The sequence below is a fragment of the Ictidomys tridecemlineatus genome, chromosome 2 (assembly GCF_052094955.1).
Source record: "Ictidomys tridecemlineatus isolate mIctTri1 chromosome 2, mIctTri1.hap1, whole genome shotgun sequence".
In the NCBI taxonomy this organism is placed as follows: Eukaryota; Metazoa; Chordata; class Mammalia; order Rodentia; family Sciuridae; genus Ictidomys; species Ictidomys tridecemlineatus.
In genome coordinates this window covers 185,061,560-185,081,059 of record NC_135478.1, presented here as the reverse complement: position 1 = coordinate 185,081,059, position 19,500 = coordinate 185,061,560, and the positions used below count along the sequence as shown (strand labels likewise).

Below are 19,500 nucleotides of genomic sequence, written 5' to 3'. Positions count from 1 at the left end.
AGGGTTAGTCCTAGGGAGAAATGAGCTGCACATAGGTGTGAAACTACGCCCAACATGACTGCATTCTCTGGGGTTTACGGAGCTGGGAAGCTCTTCAGTCTGCTTTTGTTCCTTTCTGTCTTTCAACCTGCTCTCCCCATTCTCTCCTCCTCTTATTTTCTTTTATTTATACCAGTTCTATGTTGTGCACCCCTTTTGCAAACACATTGTGACAAGGTGTGGTTACAAAACTTTCAATGAGGAGAATGGGCAATGAACGTAGAGGTGACCGAGGAATCTTCAGTTTGCACATATGCTGTGCTTAATGGGAAGTCTTTCTGGATAAGCTAAAATTGTGCTGTGTCCTTGAGAGATCAAGGTTCCAGATATCCCTGTGGATAAAGGCAACTTGATGTCATTTATCATTAAATATTTTCTAGCATGCACGGCCAGGTCACATCTGCTGTTCTGTACCCTTAGGTACACACCCTTTCTGTTTACTTAATGTCTTAACAGCAAATTCTTTCTCCTGAATTTTTCTCATTTAGATCATTCTCTTCCCAAGTCCCCACCCTCCTGCCTGTGACTTGACTGAGCTGTCCCTGCCTCTCCTGAACTCTTCTATACTCAGCCAGGCTTGACAGTACAGAGCTTGCTGCTCAGACCCTTATGGCTCTCCCTCTTCCCAGGCTTCCCCTATGTGGTGACAGTGGGACAGATCTCAGGTTTAGTCACTTAGGTTACTGTCACTACTTCTACTATTTTTTTTAAGGTACCAGGGATTAAACTCAGAGGCACTCAGCCACTGAGCCACATCCCCAGCCCTATTCTGTATTTTATTTAGATACAAGGTCTCACTGAATTGCTTAGCGTTTTGCCTTTGCTAAGGCTGGCTTTGAACTCATGATCCTCCTGCCTCATCCTCTCAAGGAGCTGGGAATATAGGCGTGCACCACTGTGCCTGGCCCACGTTTTTAAAAAACTACTATTACTATTCTTCTCCTCCTCCTCCTCCTCCTTCTCCTCCTCCTCCTTCTTCCTCTTCTCCACCTCCTCCTTCCTCTTCTCCACCTCCTCCTCCCTCCCTCCTCCCTCCTCCTCCCTCCTCCTCTTCCTCTTCTCCTCCTCCTCCCTCCCTCCTCCCTCCTCCTCCTTCCTCCTCTTCCTCTTCTCCTCCTCTTCCTCCCTCCCTCCTCCCTCCTCCTCCCTCCTCCTCCCTCCTCCTCTTCCTCTTCCCTCATCCTCCCTCCTCCTCTTCCTCCTCCTCCTCCTCTCTTCCTCCCCTCCTCCTCTTCTTCTCCTTCTCATTTTCTCCTCCTCCTCCTCCCCTCCTTCTTCTCCTTCTCCTCCTCCTTTTTGTATTTTAGCTAAGTGGCTTACAGTTCTTAGGAAATATTGTGATTTATGTAGTAAAAGTCTGACCGTCTAGAAACCTATCAGAATACCCATTCTTCTAGAAAACAAAACTAAATTAAAAAAACAAAAACAAAACAGAGTCCAGGTTTCCTTACTTGCTTCTTCCCTGCTGTGGCTTTAGTTAAAAGAATCAAAGTTAGACCTATCTGTGAGGACCAGCGTGCTTATCAATTTTCTCAATTACTCAATAGGTTTAGGTTTTCTCCTAGCTCCCTAACAGGATAAGAAGTAATGTATTGCTGTTTTTGAAAATCATCATTGCTAGTTATTTCTTGTTTGCTTCTTGACTATATTTGTGACAAGATAACATGCCCATTGTGCTGACCATCAAATACCTCCTGATTTAAGTCCTCTTTCCATCTTTTCTGCACTTTGAAGAATTGTCTTTCTTTCCTCATTTTTTTCCATATAGGACATTCACAATACAGATAAGCAGCAGTACCATGCCACCTTCCATGAAAGAGGTCCTAAGTCATTCTTTTCAGAGATCTTATCTCCAAGGTAGTTGCATTCCATGATTTCATCATTTGTTATTGATCCTCTTACTGAACTGCAAGTTAAGTAGAGGCTAGAACTAGGCTTAGGGTCCTTCACTGTTGTATTCCCTAGAGCTTAGGACCATGCCTGCCACATAGAAAGTTCTGAAAATAAAAAAGAGGCCAATGAATGCATGATCAAATGAACAAATGGGTGATGAGAAAAAGTCAGGAAATGGCAGAGAGACACATACAGAAAGAAACATGAAAGTTCCAGGAGAAGGAGCTAAAAGATCAAAGTTCTCAGGAATCGGGGGTTAGAAACATAAATGGGAAGGAGAGGATACTAGTTTACCAGGAAGGAGGGAGAGTGCAGAACCTGGAGAAGAATCTATAATTAGCTATATGTAAAAGGAGGACAGTTTCCTTCCATGGAAATAAGAAGACAAAATGTTAGTTGTGATGGCAGATAGGCTCCAGATTATCCAAAAGAGGCTGTGTAAATCAGTGTGTTATCTTCTAATATGATAATTTCTTTTGTGACTGGGAGGCAGAATTATCTGCAAATTATGGATATAGCTGGAGATTGGAAGCATGAGAGATAATTGACCTGGGAAGCATATTCTAGGATAGTCTGGGGAACCTGATGCTATCTATATGAGTTGTGGAGAGTTGGAATCTGTATGCAGCTCTCCACAACTCAGCCCAGGTGGAGGACAGGCAGGCTGCCAGGGGCTTTCTCTGGTCTTCCAACTCAAGTGGTTCCACAGCATCCCTCATCTACCAATTTCTGCGGCTTATACTGTATTATAACTTGTTGTTTGTATCTGCTTCTTTTGATGAGTTCTTCATCTGTGAAGGCAGAGGCCAGTTTTTCTTGCATCTTTTGGATGTGATGTCATTGCATGTTTGATATTATGGCATGTGGAAGTCCAGTGGAGCAAGGGGTTTAATAAATTGGAAGAGAGTGATTGGAGTGTTGGTCCATTGAATCTGAGCTGCTGACAGAGACGATGAGGAAAAGGGAGGCTGGCAACAAGTGAGGATTAGGGGAATGACTAGTTGTTGAAGAACTAATACGTTGAGTAAATGAGAACTTGAAATTTATGGGTGTGATCAGAGAATGGAATATTTTACTTCATAATTTCAGAAAAGAATCTGTTTTGGGGATCACAAAGTCCAAAATATGGTCACTGGGGTGGAAGAAATGAAGTGGAGATAAGAGTCTTTGGGGATGAAGAGGTCATGGATATTTTATGACCTGAGATGAGGATACTGAAGACTCCATCGAATTTTTTCTAGTGGACTCTTTTTCAGCTGAGAATGAGTAAATTAAAATTATAGAGCATGAATATATTTACAAGCAATGTACTCAAGCTTTGCATTCATGCATTTGTTCATTTGCTCCTTCACCCATCCATGGTCTTTAATTCAGCGTTAGTTGCATATAAAACAATGGCTAAAGCAGACAAGTGCAGTCCCTTATAGAATGTAGTAGTAGAAAATATGAACTTTAAACAAAAAACATATAATTATACAATGTGAAATGTGCTAATGGAAAAAATATATTGCGAGATTAGTGATGATGAGTGTTAGCAATACCTCTTTCGCTTTTTCACCAAAGCTCTATTGGGCATTTATTTTTTGTATTGAAACCCATTGCTTTTTTGTTTCTCTGCTGTTTGTTCAGAACCTACATAGAGTCACTGATGAGCAAACTTACTTAACATGAGATGTTGAGGGTTGGGATAGCCCAAGGTACAGTTTGTGGGTACAGTTAGAAGATGCTCAGTGGCATGATGAAGTAGTTCTAAAAACCATGTGCCCATTCAATGATGAACTTGAGATTCAGTTGAATCTGCTACAAGATGCAGATAGCAGTTCACCAATACTTAATTTAGGTAGGAGAATATATATATATATATATATACATTTTTTTCCCCAGGATTGAACAGAGGCCCTTGCTCATGTTAGGCCAGCAATCTATACCAGCAATCTATACCACTGAGCTGTACCCACAATCCTTAGGGAGGGAAATTCTTACAAGGCTGTTTTGCATATTCAGAAACCTATGGGTCCTAAATTGTAATGCAGTTATAATTTTTAAATAAAATTTTGTATGATATGCATCCTGAAAAATCGCTTCCATTTTATTTGTTACATTCTCAAAAATAGGTATACATTTTGCTAGTGAGGAAAGAATCTGTATTTTACTTTTACAGTGGAAAAATTAAAACATAATTCACTGTGATAGACTCTATAATAGTTTTTAAATGCCAAAATCTGGACCAGGAAGGCAATTTAACTTTTAGTCATAAATGACACACATTCAAAGTCCACTATATGATTTGTATTTGGGCATGAAAAGATATCATAAATACCTGGAAACTTCAATAAATCCAGAAAAAAATTTCTGTTGTGTGGAAAAGGGCAAGTTTTATTTTTCATTCATGCAATATTTTTAAAAGCTGTATTTCTTGTTTTATTGGTAAATCTGGAGAAGCCTTTTTTAGGTAACTGAGAAAGTCAGCACTTTATAATGTTTTGTATTCAGTTTTTTTTTCTTACAATAAGTTTAGTATTTTGTTCAAATTTTTAAATATTTTTGCCATTCTTGCTATTATTCATAATTCAATTGAAATGAATTTAATACAGTTTTTAAACATTTTCTATTGTTAATGTTTTTTCTTAGTATTTACAACAAAATTCTTACATATTGAAGAAAAAGATGTTTGTATTCATTTATCCAAAAAAATTTATCATGTGTTTCTTTTATGCCAATTACTATACTGCTGGAAAAACAAAGTGAACACACCAGAGAAAAATGTTTTAATTTAGGTAATTAAATTTATATTCTAGTGTGGGGAGACAGATACTTCATAAAATAAGTAAATTATATTTGTACATTAAAAGATGATAACCCTTATAGAGGAACAAAGAAAAAAATATATAGTTTATTGCAAAATGCTTTTTATGACTTACTGAACCAAAAGCTGTTTTCAAAAGTTGAAAACCATACAGGATTCCCAAGATAAAAGGAGTACACTATAATATTAATATTTACATTTGTATATATTTAGCATCATTTATTTTTGTGACACTAATTAGACATTCTCATATCAAAAATTCATTTAATTTCCAATACAATCTCTTGATGTAGGATTTGTTTCTTCACCTGTACCTAAGAGAAAACCCTACTGTGGATAGATTAAAGAGCTTGCCCTAGTGGATGAAACCAGCAAGTGGTAGAGCCAGAATTGAAATCCAGAGTTTTAATTCCCACTCCTTCTCACATTACACTGTATAGGGCTTCATCCAACACTCACAGTAGTGGATTATAACACTCCACTCTTTGCTTCTAAGGTGATGTAAAGATTTTATATTTTGAAGTCCTTCCAATAAGAATAACGTGTTTGGTTGCAAAACAACTTTCTTGTCATCTAGCATAGTGATTTCTGGGGAAATATTTTAAAATCTCTATAAAGAAGAAGAAGAGAGAAGCAAGTGACTCAGAAGTTCATAGTATACACATCCAGGAATACACATTCTTTTTAAAATTCTGGTTGTCTCATGTTAAGACGTAGTGGAGGATAGTGGTTAAATGTATTCTTCCACTAAAGATACATACTTGAGAATGCAGGAGTAATTGGGAGCTTCTGTTTCCTGGAATGCTGCTATTCACATTTGATAATCCCTCATATGCTGTGTGGTTGACATGATTGTTCACATAGTTTTTATTTCACTTACGCAGTGTGTGCACCTGTCGTTGGACTGGCTAAAACTGTTCTTGCCCTTTGGTATTGGGCCATTCTGCTGATACAGTGTGTTATAAATATTACAAGGGCAGGGGCAGTTTGTATTACAGGATAATACAACATAATTTTACTGACAAGCTCATTTCCTGTTTATTCTCTGTAGTCTGAGACATGATTAAAATTTCAGTCCAAATTATAAAGGTTATTACAAAATACGACTGGCAATCATACTTTATTTAGGACAAGCACTATATAAGATATGCTTGTAAAAGTTAACATTGCTATTGCTTAAATTGATCCTGGTTGGGGGAAAAGAAGTGGTATCTTTCCAAATTAAAATTACAATAACTAAGAGCTTGAAAACATTCTCTGCTCATGTGAAATCCCTGCTACACTTGAGCCAGTAATAGATGGTCATCCTGCGATTATGAAAGAAAATAGTGTGAGAAGGGATTTCTGGATCTTGTGCATTTCGCTTGAGTGACACTGATATATTTGGAGGCATCTGTCTTCCCCTTTCACCTAGACGCCTGTTTGTTTTCTTTGGCTTCCTGAGGGCCACTGGGTTCCCTCTTACCCTCTGTCCAGAGGCTCAACCTGTGTTCAGTTGCAAATACGCCTTGTAAGTTTCTCATTACAAGGACAGCATTTGCTAGGGAATCATGTCCCAATTTGCAAGTAAATCCTTTAATAACTTCCTCATCAATAAAACATAATACCCTTTAAAAAAGGAAAAGAGCTAATCAAGCACGTTTTCTCAAAGTACCAGGCATGGAAGGTATGATTAGCTAGTGTTCTGTTTCTTTCCATCACGTTGGTCCACACATGTATCAAGTACCTTTGTTAGCATGTGCTAGGCAGAGCTCAAACTTAGAAAGTGTTCCTGATTCATTGCTCTTTATGATGTATTATTATTTAAAAAGACCCCCTATAGCACTTTCTATGTGGCAGTTACTATAAAAATTAACTCTCCAATCTTCTGGGCTCTTTCAGGAAGAGATGTTGATCATGACCACACAGATAGTGCTGGTGAAGACAAGTGATTTTAGTCCAAGCAGTTTGGCTCCAGTTTGTGTACTCTGGCACCTCACTAGGCTTGGTCTGTTGATTTTTATGGCAATAGGTTGTAGGTGATGCAAAATAAGATATGGTTCCTACCTTAGAAATGCTTATAAAGTTATTTCTTCTTCATTTCATACATATCTTCAAAAAATTTGATATAGCACTATAGTTCATTAATTTACTAAATACTTTCATTTATTAAGAATGTGGCACATGCTGTGTTCCAGGATAGATGTTGGAGACACAGCAACAATGCAGGCCTGGCTTTTTAAGGAGCTGAACTGGAGATGCAATATCCTTTCATAAATGTTAGTAGAAATGATGTATTTAAATAAAAACTTTCTAAAGGAGACAGTATTTGAATACCGAGGGATGGTTTGGAGTTTGATTGATAAATGAATAGAAGAGGAAGGAATAGAATGCACAGTTGTATCTAATGGAGCATGATGGAGATCAGGAATGGAAATGATTCAGATATAACAGAGAAGGAAGACAGGCACTAATTTAATGGTCTTGTGTTCTTTGATAAAGAAGTGGAATCGATTCTATCAATAATGGAAAATAATGAAGAAATTTAACTACTGAAGAAACATGATACATACTGTATTTTAGGTCCATTAAATGGAGATTGACTGACAGCTGCCATTATAAGTAATTTGTTTTTTTACCAATTCCACCTCATCTTCCTCTCCTCTTTCCTTTGCCCACTCTTCTGTGGCCTCTCATCTGTTGTCCCTGAACTCCATCCAATCTCATCACTCCCTCTGGTGATAAAAGATATCTTTACTTTATCAATGTTTAATATCGAATTTTCAGAGAAACACCCAGTATCTATCATTAAGCCTTATAACGAATGTCAATTTCAACCTTCTATTTGTCAATTCAAGAATTCCCTTTGTTAATGGAATTTCAAGTATATTGTGAGAAAGAGGACTATTTATATTGGAGAGCAATAAACTACTGTGGGAAGAGCCAAGAATTATGAAACTTCAGTAGGTTTTTTCTTTTCTCATGCCTGACGCCTGGTCCTGCATCAGTGATATGCATCCACGTTTGTGATATCATTATCAAGAGTAACAGCAGCAGTACCAGTGAATTTCTCCAAAGAGCCCCCAGATTCCCTCTCAGGTCTACCGCTACTTGACCATGTCTTTCCAGCATAAAACCTGTTCCCTCTGAGTCTGTTTCCTCTACATGTTTACTAATTTCATAAATTAGTTATGAAAAGATAACAGTGGAACTCTTTTATAAAAGCACAATGCATGTAGAGTCCTTGTATATGTTTCAGCTAGAGATGAGTGCTATACTTCTATGTAGCAGTTTTCCCCCCACAAAGAACTCTAGATTTTAATAATTTAAAGTTTTCATCTTTTTGTAGCAGTGAGAACAAGTCAATTCACCTTCAGTTCTTTCACATGAGCTTATCTGTGTCCTTGTCAGCCTTTCAGCGAATCTTTTTTATTTCTAGAGAAAAATGTAAAGAATAACTTTCTAAATGGCTTTTGATTTGTGTTAATGATGACTTTTGAGGGAAATGTGCTAATTTACCATCTTGAATTTTTATGTCTTCTTTGTTTTCTTAGATTGAAGAATCAATGAAGACACACTTTGGCAATCATGGTAGAAGGGCCATGCTCTATAGGCCTCCTTCCTACAGCAAAATGGAGCTTCAGCTACACCAGCACATACTAATGCAGCACGACTACACGGTTGTCATCACTTCAGAAAGACCCGATGCTGGCCTTGGGCTGGGACTGCTAGAACAAGGTCGGGATAATAAAAAGTAACTACCAACGTCACTTCACACACAACATAAACAATTTCTAGAATATGCTACTATCTTTCTCAAAAAATTCATAAACACAAATTTTTAATCCATAATCAACTTTCTCATATCATAGAAAACTTAGCTCCTTTGTTTTTTTGTTTTTAGTTCCTTTCAAGTTTTCTTTAGCTAGATCTCTTTATTTCTGAAATTATTTTGTTTATATTTCTGTAGCATTTCAGAGTTGCATAGTTCATGTTTAAATGCTACATTAAAAATGTTTATGTTTATGAGCCTGAATACATGTTCTTCCCAGCACCAAACTGCTCCATATTTTAAGAAAATTGCCACTTCATTTGACTGCAAGTAGAATGTGCTGGAAATTGTTTCAAGAAGCCAGCTTAAATATGACTCACAGATGACTCTAAATATGAAAGAAGTAAGAATATTTATTATATACACCATTACTTGTCAGGTAATTTTATTTCTATCATTTGAAGAGAAAAATAAGAGACAAGTTTTTAAACAAGTTATTTAAAAAGAAAATTAAGTAGATGATGAGGGTTAAAAGGGCAGAAACAATAACAGCTAACATTTCCAATAACTAACACTATGGCAGATTCAATCCTCACTCTCCATCCAGGAGCCTATTTAAAACACACTGTAGCCTTCAAAGAGCTAATGACTAGGAAATATTAATTCCTCCACGCAAGTGACTCACCATGTATCTTACACCAGATGCAGGAGAAGGATGGAAGGGCAGACCTGTGTGCCAACTCTTACTTTCTGTGTTCTTCCTCTTCCTCTCTGTTGCTTTAGTCTCTATTTTGGCCCATCATCCTATACTAGGCTGCCATTGTGAGAGCTACAATGATCTAGAATACTCACTCAACACAAGCAAATCAGACTTATTATCATTATACAGTATAGTCATCCTTCAGTATCCAAAGGGACTGTTCAGTATCCAAAGGGACTGGTTTAGGGACCCCCACAAATACCAAAAAAAAAAAAAAGGCTGAACAAATCCTTTATGAAAAGTGGTATAGTCTTTACATATGACCTAAACATATGAGCCTGAATACTTAAATCAGCCTTAGATTACTTATAACACCTAATAAACATATTATGATGTACACAGTTGTTATATCACTTAGGGAATCATGACAAGGAAAAAATTCTGTATGTGTTTAGTACAGATGCAATTAAAAAATAATTTCAATTTGTAGTTGGTTGAATCTGTGGATGGGGAACCCATGGATATGAAGAGCTAACTGTATATCTATTTTCCTATTCAATAAAAGGGAGCAGGGAGGGCTGGGGTTGTGGCTCAGTGGTAGAGCACTTGCCTGGTATGTGTAAGGCACTGAGTTGGATTCTCAGCACCACATATAAATAAATAAATAAGATAAAGGTCCATTGATAATTATATATATATATATATATATATATATATATATATATATATATATATTTAAAAAAATGGAGTTGGGGGAGAAGCAATTTGAATTAACTGCTGAGATCCATAGTGGTTTCCTTTGGGAGAGAATGATCAGATCTCTGTTTTTTGTTTTTCTAATAATCTTGCTCCAATTATAGTGATTCCTTTTCAGTTAGGTGCCCTTTCCTGGAAAGAAAATTGAAAGAAAGTTGGGGAGGTGTTTTGGAAAAAAATTTTAAAAGGAATATGAAAGCTCTGGAATAGTAATGAGAGCAGAAAATAAAGTTTTCAAACCTCATGGTTTTGCTGGGTTTGGCTCTGCTAAGATCATCAATCTAGGGTTCTGGAACATCCATAAGTGATATGGTCCAAAACCTATTCATCAGATTAATTCTTGTTACAAGGGAAAAATATAGAATGTTTAGTCTCTCTCTTGTCCCACAAGACATCACATCCTGTCACTGAATGGGGCGATTGTGTGGCCTCTGCACACTGTCATGTGAACTGTGCTCCTGAAGTAATGCAAAGTGGTTCTGATGACATGAGACTGTGGTCTAAATTTCATGTATTTCCCTACCTCCTTGGTGCTGCCCCTGACTTACTATGGATGCAACATGGATTATCTGTGCATTTCAACTTTGATTCGATTTCAATTTTCAATTCTCTCCAGCTGCAAAACAGATGGATTACATTTCCTCTTTCCCTTGATGTCTTTGGGTCAGTTTGACAAGTTAAAAAAAAAAAAAAGATTATTTTGCAGCTTCCAAATATCAAGGAAGTGCAAAGACAGCCTGAAGGCAATAGAATCTGGCAGCCAAAGGAGCTGCTATGCCCAATGTTAGAAGATTCCTATATGATGTCCTCAGTCTTTGCCAGTGCAAATGCTGATTTGGCTTCCTTTTCCCGCATTCCCACAGCTCTAAAAACATCTCCTTTCTAACTCTTTCTTGGCATTCTTTTACTCTCTATCACAAGCTATTATTTTTGGATAGGCCTCAAGAAAGGGTAGTAATTTCACAATTTCATGAGTATGGAAAATTGGTTTTTATTTTTTTAATTTAATTTCATAATCTTCACTTTAGAGCACTGTGCTTCAAACACCTGAAACAAAACATTTTTTTCTGATTCTAATCTAATATTTACTTTATTTTTTTTGTCACACAGAAAATAAAACAGTTTTAAAAATCACACCTTATTTTCCATTGCCATCAATTTAATCTATAAATTATATTTGAATCAAGGCACTTATTACAAAAATATTTTCTAGAAATATGATCCTTAGTAAAATTTGCTTTGCTTTAGTGTTGCGTTTTTACTTCTTGGTTATTTTACTGTGTGCATATCAACAGAGAGCATGATGCTGTATTGGCACATGTAAACTTAGTCTCCCCAGGGTGAGCAGCCTGGGGGAAGTGGAAGTGTCTCAGAATGATCTGAAGCTCTAGTCTATCTACCTTTCATTTTGCCATCGTAGTTTCTGCTGTTTGCTGACCTGCAATTTGAAAATATTGCATTAGTCAAAACAAGTAGATAGTGCCACAAATGCTACTGAGTACCCAAGTGCAGGATTAACACATTGATCAAATACATTCATGTTTATAGGAAAATAATTATAAAATGTATTTTCCTTTTTGTGCCTGTCCATTCCACCTGCGTTTCTTTCCTCTCCTGACTTGATCCAAATCACTTCTCCTCACTTCTTTCTGTGCCATCCTTTGATGCACAGGTGGTCTTTTTCCAGCTTGGAGCCACTTTCTTTTTTTAACCTTGTGAGAACAGAAAGAATAAAAATTGGAAACAGCAAAAGGATGATAAGCTTCCCAGGCAACACTTTTGTATTAAATATAATCTGTTCTGATAGAGTAACATTTGGGCATTATATTTTATGATTTTCCTGCCTTTTTAGTAAATACCATTTGAAAAGAAAGGTAGGCAATCTCAGATCCTAAATTAGAAAATGGGCTTTATGTTCTTCCTCCTGGTTAATTTCATTCTAGTGGCCTAGCAGAAGTTGATGGCTTATTGAAAACGGCTATAGGGCTGTGAATATGTGACCTTAAGAAATTTAAGTTCTCCGAGCCCTCGCTCTGTATTAACGGTGGTAGTGATATTTATTTCAGAGAAGTATGTGGTGAAGATTAATTCACTATGTCCAAACTCATCAAAGTTCTGGGAGGAGGCAAAGCAAAGGCAAGCCAACATTTTATCTTACTTAGTAGTCTGGGAATGGGGCCCATAATTTCATATGATAAAAGCAGATACAGGTAATTCTTATGTGTAACCCAGTTTGGAGAACACTATTCCAAGGGAATTATTATTGATTCAAGAAATGTCAACTTTTAGAGTTATTTTAAAAATAAGATAAAGCAAAAATCAGCTTGCTATTAGGCCATTGCAGTACTTATGATTTCACTGTGTAGATATTTACAATCGGTACTTCATCTTTTTACTGGTTTTGAGAACCCTATAAGGACAAACTGTGTAGAATTAGGCCTACAAAATGTCACAAGATAAAAACATACTTTTATGTTCTTCCAATTCCTTGCTTTGGAAAAAAAAATATCCTGTGTTTGTGAGAACATATAATTCTCTAAAAAAAAAGATAGAGACGCCATCCAGTTATTCTCTTTCCTATTACGTAGGTGCTATTTAGTAAGTCCTTCAGTGCATAGTAACCCAAAAGAGCATAGATGTTCTCCAAAAGTTTTGAATCTTCCCAGTGAAATCCAAGTAATATGTGGTCTATGGGACTCTGACTCAGAGTAGATTTTTTTCATTGGTTCAAAATTTTATTTTTGTATAATTGAAGGATAGTGAACATTTAGCAATTTACTTCCAACTTCCAAATACATCTTGTACTTTCAAATTATGTGTATTATGATCCAAGTGAAAAACAAAATGGGAACCTGCTATCAAAGTTGCAGAATTGGAGTCGCCTTTATGGTTTCAAAATTGCTTTTGTTCTTACAACTTGGGGTTTTTACATAGAATGCTTTATGAAGAAATACAAAAAGTGAAATATCTTATTGATTTTCCTTTCAGGGCCTGGAAAATACAGTCCACTGGCCAAACTTGGCCCACTGCCTATTTTTGCAAATAAAGGTTTATTGGGACACAGACATAATCATTTTTTTTTCATTTTATGTTTCGCTGCTTTTTGTTCTACAACAATAGAGTTGATTATTTGCAACAGAGACTGTACAGCCCGGAAAGCCTAAAATTTGTATTATTGGACTCTTAAAACAACAACAACAACAAGTTTTCTGACTCTTGTACTCAAACTAATTGGTTGTAATTTGATCCCACACCAAGCTGATTGTTAGACTTTATGATTGAGGAATTTAGTTTTTAAACTCATACCACACCTTATTCAAAATGAATTCGATGTATATGATAACAAAATTACGAAAATGGAAATATAAAACTAGGGACCCAACCTGCATATTTCCCTTAGCTACCATAATTTAGGCTGAGCTTTGGTTGTGAGCATCCAAATATGTAAACCAACAACAGAAGAGAAGTTTCACATGAAGAAGGGAATATTACAATTCCTCCTTCCAAATTTTCATATGCCCAAGTAGTGTATTTAAATTTCTTTTTTTCCATAAAGGGTAATAACTAGATACTATTAAGAAATTACAATGGACTAAGGGCCAGAACAACATTTGGGTTGCAAATGAAGTAGATATCATGTCTTAGTTCCTCAAGCAATCTCAGTGGGAGTGTACCATGATAGCATGAATCCCTGAAGGCATTTCTATGAATGACTGAGGTTAATATCATGATGAATGTTATTTATTTTGTTTATATTGATATTTAACTTGATATATTATGTCCTGGAGAATGATATTTTAAGTAATGCTGCTTCACAACCTTTTCCCTCCCAATTAGGACTCTGTAATTTACCCAAATGTGCTCTTGAGAAACACTATTAAAATATAGAGCTAATAGATTGAGAGATACAGATCTCTACTTAATGTAAAAATATATTAGTCTTCCCGCTTAATGTGTTTCTGTCCTCCTGTATTTTGATTTATATAACTTTTAAAGATGTCCAACATATCTGTGGATAACTTAAAATTTAGTCTAATTTTGAAGGATTATTTATAGTGGCTACTTGCCAAAAGCTATTTCTGATGTTTGTATGAAAAGAAACATCTCCTACAGGTCAATCTGAACCTTTCTAATAAAAAACATATTTCAAAATTTTCTTTAGCTTATTTTTATTAAAAAATAATTTATAAGGAAATTGAGATTTTAATTTTTCTTAAATACTTGCTTGGGCAAGTAGTGGACGGTAGTAATTAAAAATTGTAAGCTTTGGAGTAAGAGAACCTGAGTTGGAGTCCTTAGTGTTGGCTTTCAGGTCTTTGAATAGTTACATAACCTTGGGCATGTTTCTTAACTTCTCAAAACTCAATTTTCTCATGTGCAGCTTTATTGCTTTGAGATTAGCACATCCAAACACCCCAAAATTGGGAGATAATATTGTTATTGCTGTCACGAACTTACGGAAAGGAGAATGTCATAGTCCTCTCTAGGGAGGTCCTTTTAAAATATAAAGTAGCATAAGGATTATACTGTGGATTAAATGAACTCCAAAGGTGCTTTTCAAGTTAGACTCCCTCAACTTGCATGTTCTTTTTAAAAGATATGGGATGCAAACTCTCCTGAAATTCTGACACACACTCTCCTGGGTCACATTGTCTTAGAAAAGCCTCAGATCAAAAACAATCCGTAAGTGTTTTATTTTTCTGCTTTTTTTTTTTGTTTCTGCTCATCACTTAAAACCATGCCCTCTACAGAGGGGCATGCAATAAATATTTACTAAATGCAGGAATAAGTGAAGATAAACTAGTGCACTAATATTTAGGTCCTTTTAACAGTGAATACCTCAGGAAACCTACAATAAAACTTAGTAAATAAACTTTCTATTTTTATGTAAACTTAGAGGAACACTGATATGCCTCTCATGCACAAATCTGCTCTTATAACAAACAGAAAGCAAACAGAAGTACAGTAGTACACACACATTAATTTCAAATATCAACTAATTCTAGACTGCAGGGATTTTTACAAGCTGTGTCCCTTTTTCAGAATTTTACTCTTTCTTGTTTTCAAGGCTTCCTACTGATATTTGCCACTGTTTCTCAGCCTGTTCCTTTTGGAGAAAGGGATATGAGTTTAGTTTCACATATATTCAGTTGTAGGTGTTTTGAGCTCTGCAAAGGAAAGTGTTTATCAGAAACTCAAGCAGAGACCAAGGTAGAAGAGATAAATTTGTGGGTCATCTGTTTAGAGATGATAATTCATTTACTGATGGCTTAGTATTCCATAAAGCAATATAACATATAGTGTTACCTAAAGATGCTCCCCAGTAAAGAATAAGTAAAGTAAGCATTTAGCTTTTGATATTTGTAAACATATAATGCAATAAGAAGAAACAGTCAAAAACTTCATCCTGTCATTTATGTTTCTCTCTATCCTCTACATTATTTTTCTCTGGCTCATTTCTTAGCATAGTGTAAAACATCACTTTACACTATTCTAATACCTTGCTTTGGAAAAATATATCTTGTGACCCAGCATTGTTATAACATATACTTCTCTAAAAAAAAAATAGAGAGGCACCATCAAATCACTTGTTTTCCTACCATCCAGATACTGTTTAGTAAATCATTGTTTTAACTTATAGAATGGTACAGCAACCTAAAGCAGAATAGATATTTTCCAAAAGTTTCAACCTGCTCCCAGGATAGAATATAAGTAAAATATAGTCCAAAAGACTATGAAAGAGAGTAATTTTATCACCGAGTCAGAATTATTTATGGATCCTTGAGAAAGGCATATTTCTATGATTGTAGCAGAAACAGGACTGTAGCGGGAATGAGAAAATGGGTTATTCCAGTGGAAAAGAATGTTTCTGGGAGACCCTGTGAGACAATATTTTTGTAATCCCATTATTTAATGAGATGTGTTGATGCAAGATTTGTTGTAGCAACCCTAGAAGGCATAACTAGAGCCAATTTAAGGCTGACCATCATTAAATCAATCAGTGGACATCTTCCCAGCTTGGAAGATGGGTGGGGACAGAAACAAGTCCATGATGCACATAAGGAGGTTGCCACATCGAATAGGAGAACAAGAGAAATGACCACCAAAGTCTTATTCCACTCTGCAGTTTTACAAAGTTGTCTAATACTTGTGCACAGAGAATAAAAGAAGGCAAGACAAAAATTTAAATCTCTGTGGTCCTTAGGATTTCTTTTCTTTATTTGTTGTTTTTATTTAGTCTGGCATTTTTGTGGGTGGAAGAGGGAAATGTGGGGAAAGGAAGGAGTGGGGAAGTATCATTCTGGACCATATTTGGAGGTGGTCCCCTGTGGCTATTTGTGCACATTTGTTGCAGATGCTTCTACTGATAATTTAAAACTTGAGAGTCTAATGAACTTCTCATTCCTTTTACTCCTGTAGCTGCCCACCAGCTTCCTGCTGCTTTCCTGACTTTAATTTGCTATATAACTATTTAACAGGAAGACATAAGAGTAAAGGTCACATTTAAAAGGCGCAGTGTGTTTTGCCTTGTCGGTGTTTCACCTAGAACACATCTGACACACGGTTTTTATTACACAAGTAATGGGCTTTGGGTAGTATCTGAAGTGCTTCCGTACTTTAGTTAATCAAAAGAGGCAAAAGAGAAATTGAATCAAAGAAACTTATGAAGACATACTGTTCTATTTTATTGTATTAGGACCCTCCGCAATTGTGTTTGCCAGTTTATTGTTATTTTTTTTCAGTGTTAGGGAATTACTGATATATTTACAACCAAATAGAATTTGTTCTTTAATTGGCACACTGGAGCTCAAGGAATGTTTACTTAACCTTAACTCTGGTTGAGATGTTTATACTACAAGGACTTGAGTTTCATTTACTTTAATTTTTGAAAAAACTTTCTTATTTATAAAAGTTGAGCTAGGAGTGACCTCCCATTCTGATGTTTCCTTTACCCTCCACTGGGCAAAGAGAACAAAAACCCAGTGTCTTGCTTTTTTACTCTCCCCCAAACTAAACTACTTCCTTAAGTGGGTTAGTTCTTACAATCGAAAATGGTAACCAGATGTTGACTGAAATCCGTAGCGTTTCTCCTTCAAGCTGAGCTTCTTGGTAATTGTTTGATCTTTTAAAGTTTCATAGAAACCAGATTGGGTATTTGAATTTTCCAAAACTGGGAAATGTTTAATAAAACTTTGGAGATAATTTTTCCAAACTGTTTCATTCAACGTATTTTCTCCTACTTATGTTTTCTAAAAAGATGTAGCATTGAGATTTTAATAAATAACTCATTTTAAGTCATTTTTAAATTTTCTTATATCTTTAGAATGAAAAAGACTTTTAAAATTAGATTATTATTATTATATATTTTTTGGTTTTGCCGCAGACTAAACTGGGCTTTGAATGGCAGATGTAATTTGCAAAAACAAATAATATCCTTATTATATTTAGATTGAGGAAAGACTCCAGAAAAGAAAAACAAACTCCTTCATATGGGGCCTTTCAAGTGACAGTGTGGATAAGCTAAAAGGGAGTTTGGGGACACAGTGTGTTCACTCTTCTAGTGTATCAGATTTATCTGCTTAAAATATTTTAAATATTTTCTTCAATTTGAGAGAAATCAAAGTGCATCTAACCATATTTCTGAGGCTACTTTTTCATTTTTCTACCTCTTTTACTTTCTAATCTCAATATTAGATAGTTGTTGAAACTTTTCAAATCAAGACTTGACTTTCCCCAAATTAATGAGTATCTCCCCCCAGATATCCTTTCAGAAACATCATCTTCTTTAGTTAAAGTTGCTCTCTGTAATCTGTCTCTCCACCCCATTGCTCCTAAAATTGTTCTTCCAAAATTTACCAAAAAAAAAAAAAAGAAGGAAATCTCCTTTTTGTTACAAAATCCAGTTACTATTTTTGTAGTCGCATTAATTTTGGTACAAAAGTAGATTTGAATGTGACTAGAATATCAGTTTTTTCTCAAAAGTCATATAATTTTTTTTAAAAAAAATTATAAATTAAGCATTGATGTGAATTATCTGAGAGCATTTCAGAATTTTCATGATCTTATCCTTAACAGCATTTCCCAATTTGGTGAAATGCACACACCATGAGGGGATAACACCTGTTCTTGCACTGAGGAGGGGCAATGGGACTGGGAATGTTTTTATGAACCTCTCTCTCTCTCTCTCTCTCTCTCTCTCTCTCTCTCTCTCTCTCTCTCTCTCTCTCTCTCTCTTTTGGTACCAGGGATTGAAGTCAGGGGCACTTAGCCACTGAACCACATCCCCAGCCCTATTTTGTACTTTATTTAGAGACAGGGTCTCACTGAGTTGCTTAGTGCCTCACTTGTGCTGAGCCTGGCTTTGAACTCTCCATTCTCCTGCCTCAGCTTCTCAGAGTTCTCCAGCTGCTGGGATAACAGTGATGCACCATCACCCCGGGGCTCTCTTTACTTCTTAATGTTGCCTTAGCTTGCTTCTTCCGTCTTTCTGTCCCTCCTTCTTTTTGTTATTTCTCCAAAGATGGGTTTTCTCCAAGGTATTCATCCTGATCCATCTCCCCCTGCTCCCATCTTAATACTCCATCAATAAATTCTTGTATGCTCCAAATTCTATAACCTCACAGGGGGATAAAGTTTCTAAATAACATGGAATCCCAATCTGTCTCCTACAGGCAGAATTTGAGAGGCAAGCTTTTCCAGATATCTGGTAGATGTTTTGATTGTTGTGCCCCATTGCCTTAACATGTGTACAACAGAACTGATTATCCTGCCCTAGCAATATCTGTTATTCTTGCCTGACATGTTCTTGCCACTAGTTCTGTATTCCCTTAATCTCTCTGGCTCTAAATCTTACTGTCAGTTCTTCTCTAGCCTTTTCACTTGCCACACAGGTTACCAAGCCCTGTAAACTGTGCCTGTTCTCTGCCTGGGCACCACCTTCCTTGCAATTGCTTTGGGCTCTCTGTGCTACCACAGTAGCTAATAAATGCTCCCCTATTGTTTCCCAACCAGAGTACATATTTTTTTGCCTAACATTCAATACCTTTTGCACTATTGTATCAGACAAGCTCACAGCTTCTACTCTTAGGCCTGTCCACACATTTGAATTACTTAAGGAAATTGACAAAATTTTAAAGGCAATGCCCAAATCCCACTCCAGAAAATTATTTTAGAATTTGGAGAAAAGGGGATAGGCCTGATAATCATTATATAATTTTTTCATAGTTCTTTTTTCCTATATTTTATTGGTGCACTATAGTTTTGCAAAATGGTGAGATTTATTGCATATTTGTACATGCACACAATGTAACAATATAATTTGGATTATATCATTCCTTTATACTTCCCCTTTTCTTCCTCTCTTCCCTCGTCCTAGTCCCTTTCCTCTACTCTACTGATCTCCCTTCAATTTTTATGAGACCCTTTCTTCCCCACCTTTCTTTTCATTTTTCCTTTCTAGCTTCCACATGAGTCAAACCTTCTAAATTCGAATTATTTTGCTTAACATAATGGTTTCAAGTTCCATCCATTTTCCTGCAAATGACATAATTTCAT

The 19,500-nt window shown here is 36.1% G+C and overlaps 1 protein-coding gene across 7 annotated transcripts in view; it reads left to right on the top strand.

The window, feature by feature from the left end:
- The window catches only part of Cped1 (cadherin like and PC-esterase domain containing 1), a 250,834-nt gene that overhangs the window by 17,960 nt on the left and 213,374 nt on the right, over positions 1 to 19,500 (top strand). For all 7 annotated transcript variants that reach the window (XR_013435263.1, XM_078040309.1, XM_013362253.4 and 4 more), the window contains one exon: positions 8,272 to 8,455. Coding sequence is in view for 6 of the 7 variants with exons in the window: in XM_078040309.1 (XP_077896435.1) it covers positions 8,272 to 8,455 (184 nt within the window). In the remaining variant the exon portion in view is untranslated. The remainder of the gene's footprint in view (positions 1 to 8,271; positions 8,456 to 19,500) is intronic.